At 47.2% G+C, this 26,142-nt stretch overlaps 1 protein-coding gene across 4 annotated transcripts in view; it reads left to right on the top strand.

The window, feature by feature from the left end:
- SEPTIN9 (septin 9) overlaps nucleotides 1–26,142 on the top strand; it is a 442,263-nt gene that overhangs the window by 399,915 nt on the left and 16,206 nt on the right. For all 4 annotated transcript variants that reach the window (XM_063960451.1, XM_063960454.1, XM_063960455.1 and 1 more), the window contains 3 exons: nucleotides 3,353–3,470; nucleotides 4,625–4,720; nucleotides 5,389–5,485. In XM_063960451.1, coding sequence (XP_063816521.1) covers nucleotides 3,353–3,470; nucleotides 4,625–4,720; nucleotides 5,389–5,485 — 311 coding nt within the window. The remainder of the gene's footprint in view (nucleotides 1–3,352; nucleotides 3,471–4,624; nucleotides 4,721–5,388; nucleotides 5,486–26,142) is intronic.

Genomic DNA, 26,142 nt, shown 5'->3' with positions numbered 1-26,142 from the left:
AACACATTTGCTAAGTTCTACAAGTTCGATACTTTGACTGAACTTCAGATCATCAGAGGCCAATCAGTTTTGCAGGACCCTCCGCGCTCTCCCTCCCGTTCTGGGAGCTTTGGTACATCCCCATAGTACTAATGTGGACCCCAGCATTCTCTACGGACTACGAGAAAAGGATTTACCGGTAGGTAACCAAAATCCTATTTTTGTGTTTACTGTAGGAAAGGATAGGGTGGTTTGGGGTTCTGAGGACTGAGTTTCTGAAATTATGATCTAACGTTTACATTTTTGTGATAACCTTTCAAAAGAAATTATTAATATTGTTGTCAGATATAATTTCTTTTAACAATAATTTAATGCCAATAAGCTTTTCAAACAATTCCTCTTCTCTCCTATGTTGAGGTAAATAAATACCACTTATCTTAAAGTAATCATTCTAAATACATGTCTAAATGTTGAAGATACTTCCAGAAACTCTATTTATCCAGTTTGTCCTGCTACAAAAGCAATAGCAGTAATAGTTGTTTGAGGATCCGCATGCTTTGTGTGGATTATGTAATGGTCTTGTCATTTTACAAATAAGACCTATGTTCACAGATTACTCTGACTCCATTGTTTTATCTATGTGGGTGGAAAGATGTATTTGACTTTCACAAGGCGAGGCTTGAGAACCTCTTTCCATATGAAATCTGTTTTACTGGGAATTTGGCCAGGGATTGCCATCTTTGTGTGGCCTGTATCTCTGCAGCTGGGCAACTCTAGTAACTGACATTGTCAAAATGTAAAGTTTTAAATTTATATAAAAAGATTGTACACATTGTGGAAAATGTCCGTTCTTAAAACTACTATGGATGTTTAATGGGGTCACAGTGTTGGCTATGTAGGGCTGCCAGAGAGAAGACCATTTGCTGACCTTTAAGGCGAAAACTGTCCCTAGGCATCAGGCTGTGATGTGTGATGGGTCCACTGACTGCCAATCCATTTCCTGGCCAATTGCATGCCCGCATCTGAGGTTAAGTGACTGACTGTGCAAATGCTGAATATAAGCCTAGAATGATGTGCGGGAGATAAGTGTCCCCTTGTCATGTTCCCCCATAACCCCTCGCTTTCATCACCAACACCTCAGAGGCACTCGTGGAGATCTTTCTAGCGCTGCATTTAAGCGCCAGTTTGTGTGAACCGACAATTACTTTTTATCAGTCTAAAGCTTCATTTTAATGAGGAATAAGCTGTGTTTTACACTAGCCGACAGCGAAAAAAGTGTATTTAATCACCCACAATGTATTTAACTAACACTCCTTGGGTCTCTTTACAAGTATCTGTTTTGCAACAGCTGCTAACGGTCCAAACAACATAAGTGGAAAATGAAACTGCACTCCAGCACAAGTTCAGCAAGTTTCTGTGTTCTAATCCAACTTTGTCATATACTTCAGGTCTCTTTATCAAGGTGTAACAAATCAAATATAACAGGCTTATATAAATAACCCTAGTAATTAGAAAATTGTGGCTAAGTTTGCTAACTATACATGACGTTTCTCTGCCAAAGCCTAAGGTGGTGATTAAAGAACAGGTGCATTAATTAAAAACATGTTACTTCCTATCCCATAATTGTTCGCAGAGATAACAGGGAAAGAAGAAATCACATGGGGGGGGGGAAACTAAAATCTGATGCTGCAAAGCAGATGCATGTGACGAAACCTATATTTACAAAAAAACACACCAAAATAATCGCTATTACTACAAAGCAGTCAATCAAGTGTCTGAGAAGCATAACCTCACATGCTATGCTATTGGATATTGTTCTGATTAATACCACTAGACCCACTGAGATTTCATGTCCTGACTTAGGACCTAATTCAGACCTGATTGCTGTGCTGCAAATTTGCAGAGGTCTGCGATCAGATAGTCACCGCCCAGGGAGAGTGAAAACCCGCCCCATGTAAGTCTGCAAATGCATGTGTACGCCATGCGAAAATTTCCTTCACACAGCGGACATCTGCAAATCCGTGTTAATCTGTGCGTAGCCCGGGACTTACTCCTACAGTGCGATACAAACAGGCTGATCTGGGCCTGAGCTGACGTCACACACCCTCCCTGAAAACGCTTGGGAACGCCTGCATTTTCCTGACACTCCCTGAAAATGCCCAGTTACCACCCACAAACGTCCTCTTCCCATGCAATCAAAATTTTCACACCATCCTGTCACTGTTTGGCGACGCAGCTGCACATTGCGGTGCATGCGCAGTCATTTGATAATCGTCCGCTGTGTGATTTTGCACAACAGCTATCAGGTCCGAATCCAGGCCCTTAGTTTTGTTAACATTTTCTTCAATAAGGATCATTTTCTGTTACAGTTGCTTTGTTATAGTTTGCTAAACAGATATTAAGTGTCATTAAATACAGAGGCATGTGCTGGTTCTTTATGTACATGTGTATTCTATACCAGTCACAAGCTAGCGTCTGCCTTGTTCACTACTCACAGAAATGGGTACAGGTAACTGGCTTTTGTATGGTGTGAGGTAATATTATTTTTTATTATTTTTTTCTGGGATATGATGCTTACATCAAAGTTGGGGGTAGAAGCATCAAACCTTCGAGAGAGGCTAGAAGAGGTTTCCCATACCAACCAACCAACCAGCGTCTAGTTTTACAGGCTTCTCGAGTTGCTATGGGCAACTTGACTTTATTTCTGTTGAAGGTTTGAACCATTTACCCCTTTTGGTACAAATTACAGGGGCAGTGTTCCGTATAATTTGTGAAATGTAACTGATGTAAATAAATGGGGGAGAGTTATCAGTTTTTGCTAAAACGGCATGTTAGCCCATAGCTACAAAGCTTACGTCCTGGCAGGTATATATTACCTGCTGCTCAGTACCAACGTATAACTGAGCAGCGAGCACTTTTAAGCGAGATCCCCAATGCGGTAAAGTGTGGCAGTGCCTGGAGGATTCGCTGAACAAATCCTCCCAGCTCCTATTAGAATTCTCACCTCATACATACACGCATACATACCTACATAGCCGCGCACATACATTTTGTTGTAACTAACATGGAAGTGCAAGCATGAATGTATCTCCTTTTGACTGACCTTTTTTTATCTTTTCTTTTTTTTATCTCTACATGGATATTTTTTCACAGACTTTCTTGTTTCTTAGCTCTAAAGCAATAAAAGTTGGCTTTGGCATCCCTTTACTGTAAAATTGTTTTACTGCCAGGTGAATCAAGCCCCAAGGGTGAATTAAAAATGTAGCTTTGCATAGATTGATTTTTTTTATTTTATTTTAATCTCCCTCATAAACAGACTTCATACCGTAGAGCGAGAGTTTTTTAATCTTGCTCATCTTTTGTTGTCCCACAGACTCCGGCCCTTGGACATCGAGTTCATGAGACGCCTGAGCAAGGTGGTGAATATTGTACCAGTCATTGCCAAAGCTGACACTTTAACCCTAGAAGAGAGGGATTATTTCAAGCAGAGAGTAAGTTTCCATCCGTGAAGGTGGGGTAAGTTTAGCTGACCCTTAGCAGTAGAGAGTGGGATACTGTAAAATAAGGTGTGCAACTGCAAAGCTGGTAGAGTGAAGGCAAAAGCATTGCGGTGTTATGAAGCGACACTGCTCTTACTGGTTTAGCTTGTGACATAGGAGTTAAAACTGGACACAAGTTAGTTGTAAACTGCTTGTTGCCATGTTTTAATCATGGCATCTTTACCTACAAATGTATTTATCAAGTGATTAGAGTTTTCATAATAAAATTATTAGTTTGGTATGACTTTTGTATCTGTCTCCGCCCAGAGGAAAAACCTATACTCCCACCGATGATCTATCACTAGGACTAGGACAAGCCTCATGGCTGCATTATAGAGGAGGAAGAATCTTCTGCTTCCCCTGGCCTTGATCTGTCATTTGTTTTTGTAAAGCCCCTATGGGCTCTGAGCTTCTATATCTCCATAGGCAGTGGCATACCTCCCAACGGTCCTGATTTTCGCGGGACAGTCATGTGACTGTCCCACCCGTGTGCCGCTGTGGATTTGGGGGTGGGCTCAGTTGGGAGGCTCCTGTCACTGCATGCGCACAGCGACTTTTCAGTGGAGACAGAGGGAGAGGAGGCATGCCAGCAGCTTAGAGAGCACTGGGCATGCCCCGTCGGTGATGAAAACGGGGGTGTGGCTTGTGATTGTGAGCTCTCCTGGGAAGCCATGCCCCCTTTCGGGTGGGCACGCGCAGATGTCCCCCTCTATCTGATTCAAAGGTACGCAGTGGTAATGCCTGAGCCCATTTCTCCCACATTGATCTGTCAAATGCAGAACACAGGCGCAACATCTAAAAACATATTTGTCTGCAAAACCCTATTTGTACTTGTTCCGATTATTTTAGTGTGACTATAGCAGTGAACTACTTTCTGCCTCCTTTAGTATGTAGGATAGTACTGTGAGAACCTCTATACTGTTACTAGTTTCCTGTGTGGTTTTGATATTTGTGATAACTCACCCTTGCCTGCTGCTTCCTGTGTGCAGATTGCTGCATTCTGCTATATGAAAAAAGTCTCTTAAAGAAGTAAACCCAGGATATTTTTATGTATGGGCAGACTGAAGGCCAAGCAATCCCCCCTCATCTCTGTTTTTACCACACAGATCCGTGCTGATCTCCAGAACAATGGTATAGATATCTATCCACAGAAGGAGTTTGATGAGGATGCAGAAGATAGGCTGGTGAATGAGAAGATCAGAGTAAGTGACACATAATAGTTTGTTTGCTTTTTATCTCTCTATCTTGTATTGATGCAGCTCAAACAGACCTTTCTACCAGTGATAAAACTAAGGGGTACATTTACTAAGCAGTGATAACAGTGGAGAACTGAGCCATTGGAGAAATTTCCCCATCAACCAATCAGCAGCTCTGTATCATTTTATAGTATGCAAATTATAGATGTTACTTCAGTGCTGATTGGTTGCCATGGGCAACTTCTCCACTGGCTCACTTCTCTGCTCTTATCACTGCTTAGTAAATGTACCCCTTAGGCACTACAGAGTGCAAGGTGAGGGTCCCCTCCCAGGGCCCACACTCTGTTTCAGAAGGCTTTCACAGTGTACTGTATGTGTGGGTCCTTATACACATGTGAAATGTAGCCCAAATCAGATGTGGATACTTTAAAGAGGCCCCTTTCTCTCTTCTGAGAGCAATGTAGGAACCCGAGAGGATTTAGTGACCTTACTAGACCCTCCCCCAAATTTTGTGATTTATTTTGATGATGCCATGTTCTGTTCCTAATGCTACAGTGGTAAATAAGATTTATAAAATCTTTCATCATTGAGTTCTCAATCATGTGGTTTGTTTTAAGTGACTTTTGTATTTCTGAAGGAAGAAAAGTAAACTTAATATTTCTATTCTGACCTAGGAAATGATTCCATTTGCTGTGGTAGGCAGTGACCAAGAATACCAGATCAATGGCAGACGGATTCTGGGCCGGAAAACCAAGTGGGGTACCATTGAAGGTGAGGTAGAGACTGCTGCAATAGGGTTTTAATAAATGAATGCTTTGATCTGTCCTAGTGCCAGAATAGTATCCGATAACCTGTACTGTGTAATATGGTTTTAGCCTTGGATTAAATTCAGAGATGTGGGCCATACATTTACCCAGCAATACCCTGATTACCAAACTCCGATCCGATCCACCGATTGGCGATCCACTCTGGCGATTTGTAGGGAAATTTGTAAAAATACAGAATGTTAGAAAGCAAATCAAGGATTGCAAATCCAGTAATTGGCAAAGCAGAGAATTGCTTTAATTAATTGTAGATGTATGGGGCCCCTTTAGGCCCAGTTCCAGTCTTCTCTGTTGTTCTACAAATGTAGAATTGTCTACTAAACTTCTAGGAGTAAATGTTTAACAGAATGTGATTGTAAATAAACATAATCCAGACAGAAGTACATTAAAACTAGTGATTATAAGGAAACAAATGTATTTCACACAAGCTCTATTTAATCATAGATTGTCTGCTACCAACATGAAATGTGAATCTTTTTTTTTTTTTTTTTTTTCCTGTCTTCATAAAAAGATGATTAGCTGGATCTCACTAGAAATTATTCAAAACCCAATTTATTTTCTGGAATTTCTTCTAAGTTTATATTGTAAAGGATGCAATAATACCTCTCCAGGCATATGTGTAATGGGCATGATTCAGATGATTATCAATACTTTACGCATGTGCAGGATCCGTTTTGAGCGTGTACGAATGGGTCCTGCGACATAGGACGCCGAGCAGCAGCAGACTGTCAGTGATTGACAGTTGCTGCCATCTGGGGGCAGCGATTGCCTCCGTTTGGGAAAACGGTCTCATGGAACTGCCATTTAGAGGGAGGGTAGAGGTCAGGGATCTACATCATAGGATGGAGAATTCTTTGCCTCTGCGACGGGTGGCTTGCGCAGCACTATGGGTGCCGTAAGCTGCCAAGTGGTGACTGAGTGATCTGATGCTGTGTCCTACTACGCAGCTCGTATCACTACTGCAGCAGGAGGTGTCTGGTTGTAATGGACTTCTCCTGCTACATTGCCATACAACGCTATCACTGCTACTTCTAAGGACGCAGCAGTAATAGCAACTCCGACCACAGCTGAATCATGCCCATTGTCTTTAATGTTTGTTACATCTGTTACCACAGAGCTGGCCAAACCAGTCCTCGAGATCTACTAACCGTTCACATTTTCCAGACCACCTAGCTGGTGCACAGGTGTTGTGATTACTAATTAAGATGTGCTGCATTCATTCCTAACTGACAATTCTACAGATCTCCAGGAGGGCTGGAAAACATGAACTGTTGGTAGATCTCGAGGACCGGTTTGGCCAGCCCTGGTCTATATGCCTCAATCAGACCTTTATTTTCTTTGGAAAATTTAATGTAATTGCATTGACCCAAGGATACTGCACAGCTGTGCTTTAGGTACAATTGAATCCAGACATGAGCTTTCTGTTATCCGTAATGCAGACAGGGATAAGACTCGCCAATGGGGGAGTATAGAATTATTAATCATGCATAGAAAAATATTTTTGTTTAAAAAAGTTATTTAATATACAATCATAAATTCATAAACACACAATTCTATCTAAAAAAAAAAATTAAGATGTACATAGACACAGAATAAATCTGATTACGATCTGGAATTATATATGATAATATAATGCAAATATTATGATTTTATGTGACTATTACCAATTACACACAGATATCTTGAATGGACTAATTGAACCTTGGAGGGAGGTATAAATATCCGAGTACAAGCTCCTTTTTAACTTCTGATGAAACTGTCAAATGGTAATGACAGATATGTCAGGGAATAGCTCTACCCAGCCTGTCACTATGTGGATGACTGCCTAAGCTAATTGAAGCCCTTATCCATGACCATGGCACTGTGTTCAGGCGATGTAGCAGTATTAGGAGCACATGCAGATGATTGCCGGAGTATTGCCTTTTGGAGCCTGCTACAGCAGTGGTGTTTGGTCTTATACACTGACAGACCGTTTGGGAATCCTTTCCAAGACCTGCTGGCTCGCTTGCTAGACCCTGTTCCAATCTTGCTTTGATGGTAATTTGCTGCTAACTCAGATAAGGTAACAGCTGCTTGAATAATCGACCCCTGGTTGAAAGGGACTATAACATTGCACTAAAGACTCCAACACCAGTGACTGACAGGTATCTACCTGCATATGATATATATTTCACTAGTACTCTGTGGTGAATGCAACTGCCTGTTTGACAAATGCTATGGATAGTGATTATTACGGTTGAGACTAAAACCTTCTATATCAGGCACTGTAAACATCAATAGTGATTTCACGTTCCTTATCAGTGACATTGGTCGTGTTTGTTATATGAAGGAGCATTTCTTCAGGGCCCATGGTCTCCACAGGGTTAACCTTGGGGTATGCTTGGTGGAGACCAGGATCAGCTTTTGAGCCTCACAGGATGAACTGGGTTCTGTTCCCCTCATACCCTGCCCACAGCTCAGGCTCTTTAGTTTTTGTTTGCTGCCAGCAGAAGTTTTTCACCACTGAACAGTGGGGCTACATCATGCAGCCCAAACTTTTAGGGCGGTATTCAATTCTTTTAACCCCCTTCCACACCAGTTCTGTTTCTGCTGATGGGCGTGGTATAATCATTTCAGCTCGCTATCCCTGTGGTAGCGAGGGCACCCAACACGTTACGCAGCAAAACCTGATTACTATGGGCGCGATATGTGCTTTAACGGGGATCACTTTAGAAAGGAGATTGGGCGTGATAAGTCATTTGAATACCGCCCTTAGGGGGGGAATTCAAATGTTTGAAAAGTCGGTTGGGTGTCTGTTTTTGTCCTGTCTATTAGATAGGAAAAAACAGACACCCAACTGACTTTTCAAACAATTGAATATCCCCCTTAATGTTCACTTTCTCTGAGAAAACCGTGCTTGGCAGTCCATGGGACACCAGCGCTGATGCTCCATCACCCCTACAGGCACTGCAACACCAGCCACGGCGCGTGATTGTATCAGAACCCTGGCACCTTCCGCTAGCAGAGGCACACAGGTCCCCCGGACTGCAGCCGGAACCATGGGGGGCAGGTATGGCGGATTCCTACTTGCGGGACCCGTGATTGCAGCAGTACTATGCCGCCGGTCCCGACTATTGCGTGACCTTGTTTTAGAATTGTGTGTTTTTAAGAAATTATGATTGTATATTAAATTGATGTTTATTTTTCTGTGCTTGATAATACTATGTGCCTCAATTGGTGAGTTTTCTCTGCATAAGCATTATTTATATTTCATTTTCTCTGACGTCCTAAGTGGATGCTGGGGACTCCGTCAGGACCATGGGGAATAGCGGCTCCGCAGGAGACAGGGCACAAAAGTAAAAGCTTTAGGATCAGGTGGTGTGCACTGGCTCCTCCCCCCATGACCCTCCTCCAAGCCCCAGTTAGATTTTTGTGCCCGGCCGAGAAGGGTGCAATCTAGGTGGCTCTCCTAAAGAGCTGCTTAGAGTAAAAGTTTTGTTAGGTTTTTTTATTTTCAGTGAGTCCTGCTGGCAACAGGCTCACTGCATCGAGGGACTTAGGGGAGAGAAGTGAACTCACCTGCGTGCAGGATGGATTGGCTTCTTAGGCTACTGGACACCATTAGCTCCAGAGGGAGTCGGAACACAGGTCTCACCCTGGGGTTCGTCCCGGAGCCGCGCCGCCGACCCCCTTGCAGATGCCGAAAAGTGAAGAGGTCCAGAAACCGGCGGCAGAAGACTTTTCAGTCTTCATAAGGTAGCGCACAGCACTGCAGCTGTGCGCCATTGTTGTCAGCACACTTCATAGCAGCGGTCACTGAGGGTGCAGGGCGCTGGGGGGGGCGCCCTGGGCAGCAATGATAGTACCTTATTCTGGCTAAAAATACATCACATATAGCCCCTGGGGGTTATATGGATGTATTTAACCCCTGCAAGGTCTCAGAAAAACGGGAGAAGAAGCCCGCCGAAAAGGGGGCGGGGCCTATTCTCCTCCGCACACAGCGCCATTTTCCCTCACAGAAATGCTGGTGGGAAGGCTCCCAGGCTCTCCCCTGCACTGCACTACAGAAACAGGGTTAAAACAGAGAGGGGGGGCACTTATTTGGCGATATGACTATATATATTAAAATGCTATAAGGGAAAAACACTTATATAAAGGTTGTCCCTGTATAATTATAGCGTTTTTGGTGTGTGCTGGCAAACTCTCCCTCTGTCTCCCCAAAGGGCTAGTGGGGTCCTGTCCTCTATCAGAGCATTCCCTGTGTGTGTGCTGTGTCGGTACGTGTGTGTCGACATGTATGAGGACGATGTTGGTGAGGAGGCGGAGCAATTGCCTGTAATGGTGATGTCACTCTCTAGGGAGTCGACACCGGAATGGATGGCTTATTTAAGGAATTACGTGATAATGTCAACACGCTGCAAGGTCGGTTGACGACATGAGACGGCCGGCAAACCAATTAGTACCTGTCCAGGCGTCTCAAACACCGTCAGGGGCGTTAAAACGTCCTTTTTACCTCAGTCGGTCGACACAGACACGGACACTGACTCCAGTGTCGACGGTGAAGAAACAAACGTATTTTCCTTTAGGGCCACACGTTACTTGTTAAGGGCAATGAAGGAGATGTTACATATTTCTGATACTACAAGTACCACAAAAAAGGGTATTATGTGGAGTGTGAAAAAACTACATGTGGTTTTTCCTGAATCAGATAAATTAAATGAAGTGTGTGATGATGCGTGGGTTTCCCCCGATAGAAAATTATTGGCGGTATACCCTTTCCCGCCAGAAGTTATGGCGCGTTGGGAAACACCCCTTAGGGTGGATAAGGCGCTCACACGCTTATCAAAACAAGTGGCGTTACCGTCTCCAGATACGGCCGCCCTCAAGGAGCCAACTGATAGGAGGCTGGAAAATATCCTAAAAAGTATATACACACATACTGGTGTTATACTGCGACCAGCGATCGCCTCAGCCTGGATGGGCAGCGCTGGGGTGGCTTGGTCGGATTCCCTGACTGGAAATATTGATACCCTTGACAGGGACAGTATTTTATTGACTATAGAGCATTTAAAGGATGCATTTCTATATATGCGAGATGCACAGAGGGATATTTGCACTCTGGCATCAAGAGTAAGTGCGATGTCCATATCTGCCAGAAGATGTTTATGGACACGACAGTGGTCAGGTGATGCAGATTCCAAACGGCACAGGGATATTGCCGTATAAAGGGGAGGAGTTATTTGGGGTCGGTCCATCGGACCTGGTGGCCACGGCAACAGCTGGAAAATCCACCTTTTTTACCCCAAGTCACATCTCAGCAGAAAAAGACATCGTCTTTTCAGCCTCAGTCCTTTCGTCCCCATAAGGGCAAGCGGGCAAAAGGCCAGTCATATCTGCCCAGGGATAGAGGTAAGGGAAGAAGACTGCAGCAGGCAGCCCATTCCCAGGAACAGAAGCCTTCCACCGCTTCTGCCAAGTGCTCAGCATGACGCTGGGGCCGTACAAACAGGTGCGGTGGGGGGTCGTCTCAAGAGTTTCAGCACGCAGTGGGCTCACTCGCAAGTGGACCCCTGGATCCTACAAGTAGTATCCCAGGGGTACAGATTGGAAATTCGAGACGTCTCCCCCTCGCAGGTTCCTGAAGTTTGCTTTACCAACGTCTCCCTCCGACAGGGAGGCAGTATTGGAAACAATTCACAAGCTGTATTCCCAGCAGGTGATAATCAAAGTACCCCTCCTACAACAAGGAAAGGGGTATTATTCCACACTATATTGTGGTAGTGTTCACTCTAGGATTTTTTTAGGGCAGGGTGCTGATCACGGGTAGGGCACATTTTTCATTCGGGAGGGCACATTTTTCGTTCGGGAGGGCACATTTTTCAGTTAGAAGGGCAAAATTAGGTACATACTATAATGCTTGGTCCTCCCATTCCCACATGATAAAGAATGGGCAGTGCGCGCCAAAGGCGCGCAGCAAAAATTTAGGGGCGTTGTTTTTCGTGGGGAAGGGGCATGGCCACATAATAGTGGCAATTCACATTACACCACACAGTAGTGCAGCTAATACACACTGCACCAGGTAGAACCTCCTATACACACTGCGACAGGTAGAGCACGTTATACATATTGCGCCAGGCAGAGCACATTCTACACTTTGCGCCAGGCAGAGCACGTTATACACATTGCACCAGGTAGAGAGCACTGAGACACACTGCACCAAGTAGAGAGCACCGAGAAACATTGCACCAGGTAGAGAGCACCGAGAAACATTGCACCAGGTAGAGAGCACCGAGAAACATTGCACCAGGTAGAGAGCACCGAGAAACATTGCACCAGGTAGAGAGCACGTTATACACATTGCACCAGGTAGAGAGCACTGAGACACATTGCACCAGGTAGAGAGCACTGAGAAACATTGCACCAGGTAGAGAGCACGTTATACACATTGCACCAGGTAGAGAGCACTAAGACACACTGCACCAGGTAGAGAGCACTGAGACACATTGCACCAGGTAGAGAGCACTGAGACACATTGCACCAGATAGAGAGCACTGAGACACATTGCACCAGGTAGAGAGCACTGAGACACATTGCACCAGGTAGAGAGCACTGAGAAACATTGCACCAGGTAGAGAGCACTGAGACACATTGCACCAGGTAGAGAGCACTGAGAAACATTGCACCAGGTAGAAAGCACTGAGAAACACTGCACCAGGTAGAGAGCACTGAGGCACATTGCACCAGGTAGAGAGCACTGAGAAACATTGCACCAGGTAGAGAGCACTGAGAAACACTGCACCAGGTAGAGAGCACTGAGAAACACTGCACCAGGTAGAGAGCACTGAGAAACACTGCACCAGGTAGAGAGCACTGAGACACATTGCACCAGGTAGAGAGCACTGAGACACATTGCACCAGGTAGAGAGCACTGAGACACATTGCACCAGGTAGAAAGCACTGAGAAACACTGCACCAGGTAGAGAGCACTGAGACACATTGCACCAGGTAGAGAGCACTGAGAAACATTGCACCAGGTAGAAAGCACTGAGAAACACTGCACCAGGTAGAGAGCACTGAGACACATTGCACCAGGTAGAGAGCACTGAGAAACATTGCACCAGGTAGAGAGCACTGAGAAACACTGCACCAGGTAGAGAGCACTGAGAAACATTGCACCAGGTAGAGAGCACTGAGAAACATTGCACCAGGTAGAGAGCACTGAAAAACATTGCACCAGGTAGAGAGCACAAGACACACTGCACCAGGTAGGGCACATTTTTGATCTCCGCTTTTTTTGTGCCAATCTTACATACTGGGGGCTGATGCTGCGGGTCACCCCTCACACACCGCGGAGCTGGTTGAAAATGGCCACAACACTGATCCATGTACACAGAGGAGGGAGGGCTGGGTTTGTCTCGGCGGGAGAGGCAAACCCAGCCCTCCTGTCTCATCAGATCATGAGCAGACCTATAGTCTGCTCACAGAGGAGGGGAGCTGCGACGGCTGACAGCTAAGGACGGGCGGGACGCGGAGGTCTCTGTCTCTCATGCAGGGAGACACAGTGATCTCGCTGAGCCAAAAAAAAAGTGGGTCCCAGGGACCCCTCAGTTTTAAAAATTTGGGTCCTACTTCAGTTTCTGGGTCCCACAGCAACGTATGCTTTTGAGATCCCCTTATGCCTCCCCACATAGCATTAGACCACCCCACATGGTAGATAGCAGTTATGGCAGTATTGGGGGGCAAATAGAGGGTTAGGTGCAGGTAGTGCTGTAGGCAGTGTTAGGGGTAGGGAGGCATCAGTACCCAGGATTCGGTGCTTCCTGCTCCCCGTCAACTTTTAAGATCAGCTTCTCTGTGTCCTTGTTGAAGCCCTACCGCTATAACACGAGGTGTGTGCGTATGCTGGGCACTGCTTTGGTTTGGGGATTGTTTGTGTGTATGCTGAGCACTGTGTGGGTGTGGCAGTTGTGTCTATGCTGAGCACTGTGTGTGGATATGGGAGTTTATGTATGCTGGTCACTGTGTATAGGGGGATGTATCCTGGGCACTGTGGGTATGGAGTACCCATATGCTAGGCGCTTTGGGAAGGGGGGGGGGGGGGGGGGATGAGCAATGTGTGGGTATGGGTTGTGCGTATGATGGCCACTGTGCGGGTGTGTGGGTATAGAGGGTGCTATGAGCATTGTAAGTGTGTATAATGAGTACTGTGTGGGTATAGAGCATTATGAGAGCTGTGGGGGGTGTATAATGGGCACTGTGTGGTATAGGGGTGTGCATATGATGGGCGCTGTGTGGTATAGGGGTGTGCATATGATGGGCGCTGTGTGGTTTGGGTGTGCGTATGATGGTCACTATGGGGGTGTGCATACTGGACATTGTGTGGGTTTAGAGGGTTTTATGAGCTCTGGCGGGTGTATAATGAGCACTGTGTGGGCATGGAGTGTGTGTATGATGGGCACTGTGGGGGTGTGAATACTGAGCACTGTGTGGGTATGGGGGTGTTTATAATGGGCACTGTGTGGGTATGTGGGGTATAATGGGTGCAGTAGTGGTGGTAGCAGCAGGGGACAGGATAGGTGCAGTAGTGGTGGTATCAGGGGGCATGATGGGTGCAGTAGTGGTAGGGGGTAGGATAGGTGCAGTAGTGGTAGCAGGGGGTAAGATAGGTTGCGCAGTGGTAGGAGGCAGGATGGGTGCAGTAGTGGTAGCAGGGGGTAAGATAGGTGCAGCAGTGGTAGGAGGCAGGATGGGTGCAGTAGTGGTGGTAGCAGGGGGTAGGATAGGTGCAGTAGTGGTAGCAGGGGGTAAGATAGGTGCAGCAGTGGTAGGAGGCAGGATGGGTGCAGTAGTGGTGGTAGCAGGGGGTAAGATAGGTGCAGCAGTGGTAGGAGGCAGGATGGGTGCAGTAGTGGTGGTAGCAGGGGGTAAGATAGGTGCAGCAGTGGTAGGAGGCAGGATGGGTGCAGTAGTGGTGGTAGCAGGGAGTAGGATAGGTGCAGTAGTGGTAGCAGGGGGTAAGATAGGTGCAGCAGTGGTAGGGGGTAGGATAGGTGCAGTAGTGGTAGCAGGGGGTAAGATAGGTGCAGCAGTGGTAGGAGGCAGGATGGTTGCAGTAGTGGTGGTAGCAGGGGGCAGGATGGGTGCAGTAGTGGTAGCCGAGGGCAGGATGTGTGCACTAGTAGTTGGGACGCTGGGGGAATAAGATGCAGCGTAACAGGAAGCGCCCTCACAGGTATAATGTGCAGGTATTGGCCATGTTATTTAATAAATATAGGAAAGGCCCGCCTGCACGTTTGTGAAACGAAAGATTTATCACCATTCCCCCAGGTCGCAGCGCTCTGACCTCTTGGTACTTTGCAGTCGTGGTGCCCGACCGCACTGACATGTCCCGCTCGGCCCCAGCTCATGTTCTCTGCAGCAGACCCACCGGGCTGCCCCTGGTGAAAGCGCTCCTCTCCTCCTCGGCTCCCTCCTGCATCTTCCATTCTCCTGTCATCGTGATGTCCGCGCCCGGTTGCCACCAGCACATTCAATGGGTTGGAGATCAGCGCAGGGAGGAGGGACCGACGTCTCAGGTGGCGCTTGGATTGGGAGACGCTGCCGGCAGCGATTGGATGTTGAGAAGCTGCCGGCGGCTATTGGCTGGTGAGGCAGGGCTTGGGGATTTCTATTGGCTGTGAGGCGGCTGTGAGGCGGCTGTCAGCAAAAAACAGCGCGTCCTGCGGGACCCGCTCACTTTTAAAATCCGAGTCCCTCTTTGCGATCACTGCAGTGTGGTTAATGTGTCCGGCGGGCAGCAAAGTGCGGGGCGGGAGGGCGCACACAAACGGGCAGGGCGGCATTCAGGTGTCTAAAAAAGGGGCAGGGCGCAGCGCCCTGTGAAAGACACCTAGAGTGAACACTATTGTGGTACTGAAGCCAGACGGCTCGGTGAGACCTATTCTAAATCTGAAATATTTGAACACTTACATACAAAGGTTCAAATCAAGATGGAGTCACTCAGAGCAGTGATAGCGAACCAGGAAGAAGGGGACTATATGGTGTCCCTGGACATCAAGGATGCTTACCTCCATGTCCCAATTTGCCTTTCTCACCAAGGGTACCTCAGGTTCGTGGTACAAAACTGTCACTATCAGTTTCAGACGCTGCCGTTTGGATTGTCCACGGCACCCCGGGTCTTTACCAAGGTAATGGCCGAAATGATGATTCTTCTTCAAAGAAAAGGCGTCTTAATTATCCCTTACTTGGACGATCTCCTGATAAGGGCAAGGTCCAGAGAACAGTTGGAGGTCGGAGTAGCACTATCTCAAGTAGTTCTACGACAGCACGGGTGGATTCTAAATATTCCAAAATCGCAGCTGTCTCCGACGACACGTCTGCTGTTCCTAGGGATGATTCTGGACACAGTCCAGAAAAAGGTGTTTCTCCCGGAGGAGAAAGCCAGGGAGTTATCCGAGCTAGTCAGGAACCTCCTAAAACCAGGAAAAGAGTCAGTGCATCATTGCACAAGGGTCCTGGGAAAAATGGTGGCTTCTTACGAAGCGATTCCATTCGACAGATTTCACGCAAGAACTTTTCAGTGGGATCTGCTGGAAAAATGGTCCGGATCGCATCTTCAGATGCATCAGCGGATAACCCTGTCTCCAAGGACAAGGGTGTCTCTTCTGTGGTGGCTGCAGAGTGCTCATCTACTAAAGGGCCACAGATTCGGCATTCAGGACTGGGTCCTGGTGACCACGGATGCCAGCCTGAAAGGCTGGGGAGCAGTCACAAAATTTCCAGGGAGTGTGATCAAGTCTGGAGACTTCTCTCCACATAAATATACTGGAGCTAAGAGCAATTTACAATGCTCTAAGCTTAGCAAGACCTCTGCTTCAAGGTCAGCCGGTATTGATCCAGTGGGACAACATCACGGCAGTCGCCCACGTAAACAGACAGGGCGGCACAAGAAGCAGGAGGACAATGGCAGAAACTGCAAGGATTCTTCGCTGGGCGGAAAATCATGTGATAGCACTGTCAGCAGTGTTCATTCCGGGAATGGACAACTGGGAAGCAGACTTCCTCAGCACGACCTCCACCCGGGAGAGTGGGGACTTCATCGGGAAGCCTTTCACATGATTGTGAACCGTTGGGAAAGACCAAAGGTGGACATGATGGCGTCCCGCCTGAACAAAAAACTGGACAGGTATTGCGCCAGGTCAAGAGACCCTCAGGCAATAGCTGTGGACGTTCTGGTAACACCGTGGGTGTACCAGTCGGTGTATGTGTTCCCTCCTCTGCTTCTCATACCTAAGGTACTGAGAATTATAAGACGTAGAGGAGTAAGAACTATACTCGTGGCTCCGGATTGGCCAAGAAGGACTTGGTACCCGGAACTTCAAGAGATGCTCACAGAGGACTCATGGCCTCTGCCGCTAAGAAGGGACTTGCTTCAGCAAGTACCATGTCTGTTCCAAGACTTACCGCGGCTGCGTTTGACGGCATGGCGGTTGAACGCCGGATCCTAAGGGAAAAAGGCATTCCGGAAGAGGTCATTCCTACCCTGGTCAAAGCCAGGAAGGAGGTGACCGCACAACATTATCACCACATGTGGCGAAAATATGTTGCGTGGTGTGAGGCCAGGAAGGCCCCACGAAGAAATTTCAACTCGGTCGATTCCTGCATTTCCTGCAAACAGGAGTGTCTATGGGCCTCAAATTGGGGTCCATTAAGGTTCAAATTTTGGCCCTGTCGGTTTTCTTCCAGAAAGAATTGGCTTCAGTTCCTGAAGTCCAGAAGTTTGTCAAGGGAGTACTGCATATACAACCCCCTTTTGTGCCTCCAGTGGCACTGTGGGATCTCAACGTAGTTCTGGGATTCCTCAAATCACATTGGTTTAAACCGCTCAAATCTGTGGATTTGAAATATCTCACATGGAAAGTGACCATGATGTTGGCCCTGGCCTCGGCCAGGCGAGTGTCAGAATTGGCGGCTTTGTCTCACAAAAGCCCATATCTGATTGTCCATTCGGACAGGGCAGAGCTGCGGACTCGTCCCCAGTTTCTCCCTAAGGTGGTGTCAGCGTTTCACCTGAACCAGCTTATTGTGGTACCTGCGGCTACTAGGGACTTGGAGGACTCCAAGTTGCTAGATGTTGTCAGGCCCCTGAACATATAGGTTACAGGACGGCTGGAGTCAGGAAAACTGACTTGCTGTTATCCTGTATGCACCCAACAAACTGGGTGCTCTTGCTTCTAAGCAGACGATTGCTAGTTGGATGTGTAGTACAATTCAGCTTGCACATTCTGTGGCAGGCCTGCCACAGCCAAAATATGTAAATGCCCATTCCACAAGGAAGGTGGGCTCATCTTGGGCGGCTGCCCGAGGGGTCTCGGCTTTACAACTTTGCCGAGCTGCTACTTGGTCAGGGGCACACCCTGGCTGAGGAGGACCTGGAGTTCTCTCACTCGGCGCTGCAGAGTCAACCGCACTCTCCCGCCCGTTTGGGAGCTTTTGTATAATCCCCATGGTCCTGACGGAGTCCCCAGCATCCACTTAGGACGTCAGAGAAAATAAGAATTTACTTACCGATAATTCTATTTCTCGTAGTCCGTAGTGGATGCTGGGCGCCCATCCCAAGTGCGGATTGTCTGCAATACTTGTACATAGTTATTGTTACAAAAATCGGGTTATTATTGTTGTGAGCCATCTTTTCAGAGGCTCCGCTGTTATCATGCTGTTAACTGGGTTCAGATCACAGGTTGTACAGTGTGATTGGTGTGGCTGGTATGAGTCTTACCCGGGATTCAAAATCCTTCCTTATTGTGTACGCTCGTCTGGGCACAGTATCCTAACTGAGGCTTGGAGGAGGGTCATGGGGGGAGGAGCCAGTGCACACCACCTGATCCTAAAGCTTTTACTTTTGTGCCCCGTCTCCTGCGGAGCCGCTATTCCCCATGGTCCTGACGGAGTCCCCAGCATCCACTACGGACTACGAGAAATAGAATTATCGGTAAGTAAATTCTTATTTTTCTCTATCGTCCTAAGTGGATGCTGGGGTTCCTGAAAGGACCATGGGGAATAGCGGCTCCGCAGGAGACAGGGCACAAAAAAGTAAAGCTTTACTAGGTCAGGTGGTGTGCACTGGCTCCTCCCCCTATGACCCTCCTCCAGACTCCAGTTAGATTTTGTGCCCGAACGAGAAGGGTGCAATCTAGGTGGCTCTCCTAAAGAGCTGCTTAGAGAAAGTTTAGTTTAGGTTTTTTTCTTTACAGTGAGTCCTGCTGGCAACAGGATCACTGCAACGTGGGACTTAGGGGGAAAGTAGTAAACTCACCTGCATGCAGAGTGGATTTGCTGCTTGGCTACTGGACACCATTAGCTCCAGAGGGATCGAACACAGGCCCAGCCGTGGAGTCCGGTCCCGGAGCCGCGCCGCCGACCCCCTTGCAGATGCTGAAGCGTGAAGAGGTCCGGAAACCGGCGGCTGAAGACTCCTCAGTCTTCATAAGGTAGCGCACAGCACTGCAGCTGTGCGCCATTTTCCTCTCAGCACACTTCACTGGGCAGTCACTGAGGGTGCAGAGCGCTGGGGGGGGGCGCTCTGAGAGGCAAATATAAACCTTATACAAGGCTAAAAATACCTCACATATAGCCCATAGGGGCTATATGGAGATATTTAACCCCTGCCTGACTGGAAAAATAGCGGGAGAAGAACCCGCCGAAAAAGGGGCGGGGCCTATCTCCTCAGCACACGGCGCCATTTTCTGTCACAGCTCCGCTGGTCAGAACGGCTCCCAGGTCTCTCCCCTGCACTGCACTACAGAAACAGGGTAAAACAGAGAGGGGGGGCACATTAATGGCTATATATATATATATTAAAGCAGCTATAAGGGAGCACTTAATATAAGGATATCCCTTGTATATATAGCGCTTTGTGGTGTGTGCTGGCAGACTCTCCCTCTGTCTCCCCAAAAGGGCTAGTGGGTCCTGTCTTCATTAGAGCATTCCCTGTGAGTTTGCGGTGTGTGTCGGTACGTGGTGTCGACATGTATGAGGACGATATTGGTGTGGAGGCGGAGCAATTGCCAAATATGCAGATGTCACCCCCCAGGGGGTCGACACCAGAATGGATGCCTTTATTTGTGGAATTACGTGATGGTTTATCTTCCCTTAAACAGTCAGTTGAGGACATGAGGCGGCCGGACAATCAATTAATGCCTGTCCAGGCGCCTCAAACACCGTCAGGGGCTGTAAAACGCCCTTTGCCTCAGTCGGTCGACACAGACCCAGACACGGGCACTGATTCCAGTGACGACGGTAGAAATTCAAACGTATTTTCCAGTAGGGCCACACGTTATATGATTTTGGCAATGAAGGAGACGTTACATTTAGCTGATACTACAGATACCGTAAAACAGGGTATTATGTATGGTGTGAAAAAACTACAAACAGTTTTTCCTGAATCAGAAGAATTAAATGACGTGTGTGATGAAGCGTGGGTTGCTCCTGATAAAAAGTTGATAATTTCAAAAAAGTTATTGGCATTATACCCTTTCCCGCCAGAGGTTAGGGCGCGCTGGGAAACACCCCCTAAGGTGGACAAGGCGCTCACACGCTTATCCAAACAAGTGGCGTTACCCTCTCCTGAGACGGCCGCACTTAAGGATCCATCAGATAGAAAGATGGAAGTTATTCAAAAGAATATATACACACATGCAGGTGTTATACTACGACCAGCTATAGCAACTGCCTGGATGTGCAGTGCTGGAGTAGTTTGGTCAGAATCCCTGATTGAAAATATTGATACCCTAGATAGGGACAATGTTTTACTGTCGTTAGAACAAATAAAGGATGCATTTATCTATATGCGTGATGCACAGAGGGATATTTGCACACTGGCATCTCGGGTGAGTGCTATGTCCATTTCAGCCAGAAGAGCCTTATGGACACGACAGTGGACAGGCGATGCGGATTCAAAACGTCACATGGAGGTTTTGCCGTATAAAGGGGAGGAGTTATTTGGAGTTGGTCTATCAGACTTGGTGGCCACGGCTACTGCCGGGAAATCCACTTTTTTACCTCAAGTCACTCCCCAACAGAGAAAGGCACCGACCTTTCAACCGCAGCCTTTTCGCTCCTACAAAAATAAGAGAGCAAAGGGCTTGTCGTACCTGCCACGAGGCAGAGGAAGAGGGAAGAGACACCAACAGGCAGCTCCTTCCCAGGAACAGAAGCCCTCCCCGGCTCCTGCAAAAACCTCAGCATGACGCTGGGGCCTCTCAAGCGGACTCGGGGACAGTGGGGGGCCGTCTCAAAAATTACAGCGCGCAGTGGGCTCACTCGCAGGTAGACCCCTGGATCCTGCAGATAATATCTCAGGGGTACAGGTTGGAATTAGAGACGGATCCTCCTCATCGTTTCCTGAAGTCTGCCTTACCAACCGTCTCTTCCGAAAGGGAGAGGGTGTTGGAAGCCATTCACAAGCTGTAAGCTCAGCAGGTGATAGTCAAAGTACCCCTATTACAACAAGGAAAGGGGTATTATTCCACTCTATTTGTGGTACCGAAGCCGGATGGCTCGGTAAGGCCTATTCTAAATCTGAAGTCCTTGAACCTCTACATAAAAAAGTTCAAGTTCAAGATGGAGTCACTCAGAGCAGTGATAGCGAACCTGGAAGAAGGGGACTTTATGGTATCCTTGGACATCAAGGATGCGTATCTACACGTTCCGTTTTACCCCGCACACCAGGGGTACCTCAGGTTCATTGTTCAAAACTGTCACTATCAGTTTCAGACGCTGCCGTTCGGATTGTCCACGGCGCCTCGGGTCTTTACCAAGGTAATGGCCGAGATGATGATTCTTCTTCGAAGAAAAGGCGTATTAGTTATCCCATACTTGGACGATCTCCTAATAAGGGCAAGGTCCAGAGAACAGCTGGAGACAGCTTTAGCACTATCTCAAGAGGTGCTAAGACAACACGGGTGGATTCTGAATATTCCAAAATCCCATTTAATCCCGACAACTCGTCTGCTGTTCCTAGGAATGATTCTGGACACGGTTCAGAAAAAGGTTTTCCTTCCAGAGGAAAAAGCCAAGGAGTTATCCGATCTGGTCAGGAACCTCCTAAAACCAGGAAAAGTGTCAGTACATCAATGCACAAGAGTCCTGGGAAAAATGGTGGCTTCTTACGAAGCAATTCCATTCGGCAGATTCCATGCAAGAATATTCCAAAGGGATCTGTTGGACAAATGGTCAGGGTCGCATCTGCAGATGCACCTGCGAATAACCCTGTCACCAAAGACAAGGGTGTCACTTCTGTGGTGGTTGCAGAAGGCTCACCTATTAGAAGGCCGCAGATTCGGCATTCAGGATTGGATCCTGGTGACCACGGACGCCAGCCTGAGAGGCTGGGGAGCAGTCACACAAGGAAGAAACTTCCAGGGAGTATGGACGAGTCTGGAAAAGTCTCTTCACATAAACATTCTGGAACTAAGAGCAATCTACAATGCTCTAAGCCAGGCGGAACTTCTCCTGCAAGGAAAGCCGGTGTTGATTCAGTCGGACAACATCACGGCGGTCGCCCATGTAAACAGGCAGGGCGGCACAAGAAGCAGGAGTGCAATGGCAGAAGCTGCCAAGATTCTTCGCTGGGCGGAGAATCACGTGATAGCACTGTCAGCAGTGTTCATCCCGGGCGTGGACAACTGGGAAGCAGACTTCCTCAGCAGACACGATCTTCATCCGGGAGAGTGGGGTCTACATCCAGAAGTCTTCAACATGTTAATAGACCGTTGGGAAGGACCAATTGTAGACATGATGGCGTCTCGCCTCAACAAGAAACTGGACAAATATTGCGCCAGGTCAAGAGATCCACAGGCAATAGCTGTGGACGCACTGGTAACTCCTTGGGTGTACCAGTCAGTGTATGTGTTTCCTCCTCTGCCGCTCATACCAAAGGTATTGAAGATCATACGGCAAAGAAGAGTAAGAACAATACTAGTGGTTCCGGATTGGCCGAGAAGGACTTGGTATCCGGAACTTCAAGAGATGCTCACGGACGAACCGTGGCCTCTACCTCTGAGAAGGGACCTGCTACAGCAGGGTCCCTGTCTTTTTCAAGACTTACCGCGGCTGCGTTTGACGGCATGGCGGTTGAACGCCAGATCCTAAAAGGGAAAGGCATTCCAGAAGAAGTCATTCCTACCTTGATTAAGGCACGGAAGGAAGTCACCGTGAAACATTATCACCGCATTTGGCGAAAATATGTAGCGTGGTGCGAGGATCGGAGGGTTCCGACGGAGGAATTCCAACTGGGTCGTTTCCTACATTTCCTGCAATCAGGATTATCTATGGGTCTCAAATTGGGATCCATTAAGGTTCAAATTTCGGCCCTGTCAATATTCTTCCAAAAAGAATTGGCCTCTGTCCCTGAGGTCCAGACTTTTGTCAAGGGAGTACTGCATATACAGCCTCCTGTGGTGCCTCCGGTGGCACCGTGGGATCTAAATGTAGTTTTAGATTTCCTCAAATCCCATTGGTTTGAACCATTGAAAAAGGTGGATTTGAAATATCTCACATTGACAGTGACTATGTTACTAGCCCTGGCCTCTGCCAGGAGAGTATCTGAATTGGCGGCTTTATCTTATAAAAGTCCTTATCTAATCTTCCATTCGGATAGGGCAGAACTGCGGACTCGTCCGCATTTTCTCCCTAAAGTGGTATCAGCATTTCATCTGAACCAACCTATTGTGGTGCCTGCGGCCACTAGCGACTTGGAGGACTCCAAGTTGTTGGACGTTGTCAGAGCCTTAAAAATATACATTGCAAGGACGGCTGGAGTCAGAAAATCTGACTCGCTGTTTATATTGTATGCACCCAACAAGTTGGGCGCACCTGCTTCTAAGCAGTCGATTGCTCGTTGGATTTGTAACACAATTCAACTTGCACATTCTGTGGCAGGCCTGCCACAGCCTAAAACTGTAAAAGCCCACTCCACAAGGAAGGTGGGCTCATCTTGGGCGGCTGCCCGAGGGGTCTCGGCATTACAACTCTGCCGAGCAGCTACGTGGTCGGGGGAGAACACGTTTGTAAAATTTTACAAATTTGATACCCTGGCAAAGGAGGACCTGGAGTTCTCTCATTCGGTGCTGCAGAGTCATCCGCACTCTCCCGCCCGTTTGGGAGCTTTGGTATAATCCCCATGGTCCTTTCAGGAACCCCAGCATCCACTTAGGACGATAGAGAAAATAAGAATTTACTTACCGATAATTCTATTTCTCGGAGTCCGTAGTGGATGCTGGGCGCCCATCCCAAGTGCGGATTATCTGCAATACTTGTACATAGTTATTGTTAACTAATTCGGGTTATTGTTAAGGAGCCATCTTTAAGAGGCCCTTTCTGTTGTCATACTGTTAACTGGGTTTAGATCACAAGTTGTACGGTGTGATTGGTGTGGCTGGTATGAGTCTTACCCGGGATTCAAAATGCCTCCCTTATTGTGTATGCTCGTCCGGGCACAGTACCTAACTGGAGTCTGGAGGAGGGTCATAGGGGGAGGAGCCAGTGCACACCACCTGACCTAGTAAAGCTTTACTTTTTTGTGCCCTGTCTCCTGCGGAGCCGCTATTCCCCATGGTCCTTTCAGGAACCCCAGCATCCACTACGGACTCCGAGAAATAGAATTATCGGTAAGTAAATTCTTATTTTTTGGTAATCGGAACTACCCATTGGGAGGAGTATTTACATATTTTCAGATGTGATAATTTAATAAGAGTGCGCCTGGTAATTTTTCTTTTCTGTTACATCTAATGGGTAACAAAATAAACCTCTGCCAGGATAAAATAAAGACCTATCGCAGATTTAGTAAACCGGAAACAATGTACAAGTCAATAAGCCCCAGTTTCTGAGTCTGTTATTTTAGGAAGGTGGTAGTTACCTGTTTGTACACATGATTGTAGAACTGTGTTCCCCAAAAACTTGGTGAAGGCTCTGATAAGCATCCTCATATTCTTGTAACTAATCAGTATGGCAGGACAGACTGCATCAGTCAATTAAATTGTTGGCTTTTGTCTCTGATTTCATTCAGTCTTCACAACTAGGCATAGATGTTGGACAGTAGTTGCACAGATTTATGAAAAAAATTGAATTTCAATTACTAATACTCCACAGTGATATGGAGGCATATTAATGTTTAGAATGTATAACCGTTTGTATTAATACTTATATTAATGTTCCCCAATAGATATTTACCAGCTGTCTGGCTGGAGCTTACAGGTCCGTTCTGTGTCGGTATCCATACTGTATAAGGGAGGGAGAGTCACTGTGCAGGGGTGGACACTTCCTTGTCAGCTTCCTTAGGAGTAATTAAGACCTACTTCTCCAGTTAGGGAGTGAACCACTTGGATAGACTGACATCAAACATGTTTGGGGAATCGCGGTTTCTTGCCTTAGTGGGAGATTGTTGTTACATCCGGGAACTGTGTAGTAAATGTAAGAGCCTATCTGATTGGTAAGCTATTTATACTACGTACATGGATCAAATGTGTTTATTACGTTATTTATATAGTGCTTATTATGCACCACTTCACAAATCTGTAATCATTCATAGTGCCCGCGCCAATAGAGCTTACAATCCATATTCCCCCAACACACACACACTAATTTTGTCTGAAGCCAAAAAAAACCTTCCAGTATGTCTTTGGAGTGTAAATTAACACACACTCTCAAACACAGGGAGCATATATATTCTAGTGCATTTGTTGGAATTAATGCAGATCTGTTGGGTGTCAGTGGTAATCTCTACTCAGCCATTTTCTCAAAGCTCTAAATGAATACAAAGGTTATCAAATGCATTTCATAAAAAAAAAAAAAAAAATGCAATCTCTCGTGGGAAAACATACCGGTGCCTGGCGGACAGGATGCCAGCTGGCAGTATGCTGACAGCGGCATCCCATCAGGGAGTCCCCTCCTGGGTTCGCTGTACTTGCCACACTTTGGGCCCATTATCTGGTATAAATAATTGTAAAAAAGAATGGAAGGGCAGGGATATGTGATTTGGTATTTTCTCATATGATACATACAAAACTGTTGCTTGCAAAGAAATACAGATCTTTGTGAACATAGAATATACTTATAGCGGGTCGGGTATGAAATACCAGCGGTCAGGAGCCCGACAGCGGTATCCTGACAGTCGAAATCCCGACAAGGGGCATTGTTATCAAACCCTCCCTTTTAGGTGCCTACTCCTAACCACTATGTATGGTGCCTAACACTAACCCCCCCTCCCTGCACCCTTAACCTAACCGTCGCCCGTTAATACTCTCCGCAGCCTAACACCAACCCTCCCTTCCCTGCACCCTAAATCCCCGGTGGGGGTTGTCTAATCTAGCCCCTCCCCCCCCCTCTCCTCATCCTTAGCATAGTATTATACAGCCCTTAACTAGTATTTCTCTAACGTCCTAGAGGATGCTGGGACTCCGTAAGGACCATGGGGATAGACGGGCTCCGCAGTAGATATGGGCACTTTAAGAAAGACTTTAGGCTCTGGGTGTACACTGGCTCCTCCCTCTATGCCTCTCCTCCAGACCTCAGTTTGATACTGTGCCCAGAGGAGATGGGTGCACTGCAGGGAGCTCTCCGGAGTTT

Source organism: Pseudophryne corroboree, chromosome 3, assembly GCF_028390025.1.
Source record: "Pseudophryne corroboree isolate aPseCor3 chromosome 3, aPseCor3.hap2, whole genome shotgun sequence".
Lineage (NCBI taxonomy): Eukaryota > Metazoa > Chordata > Amphibia > Anura > Myobatrachidae > Pseudophryne > Pseudophryne corroboree.
Note: the sequence above shows the minus strand (reverse complement) of the source record. Positions and strands in the feature narration are given on the sequence as shown.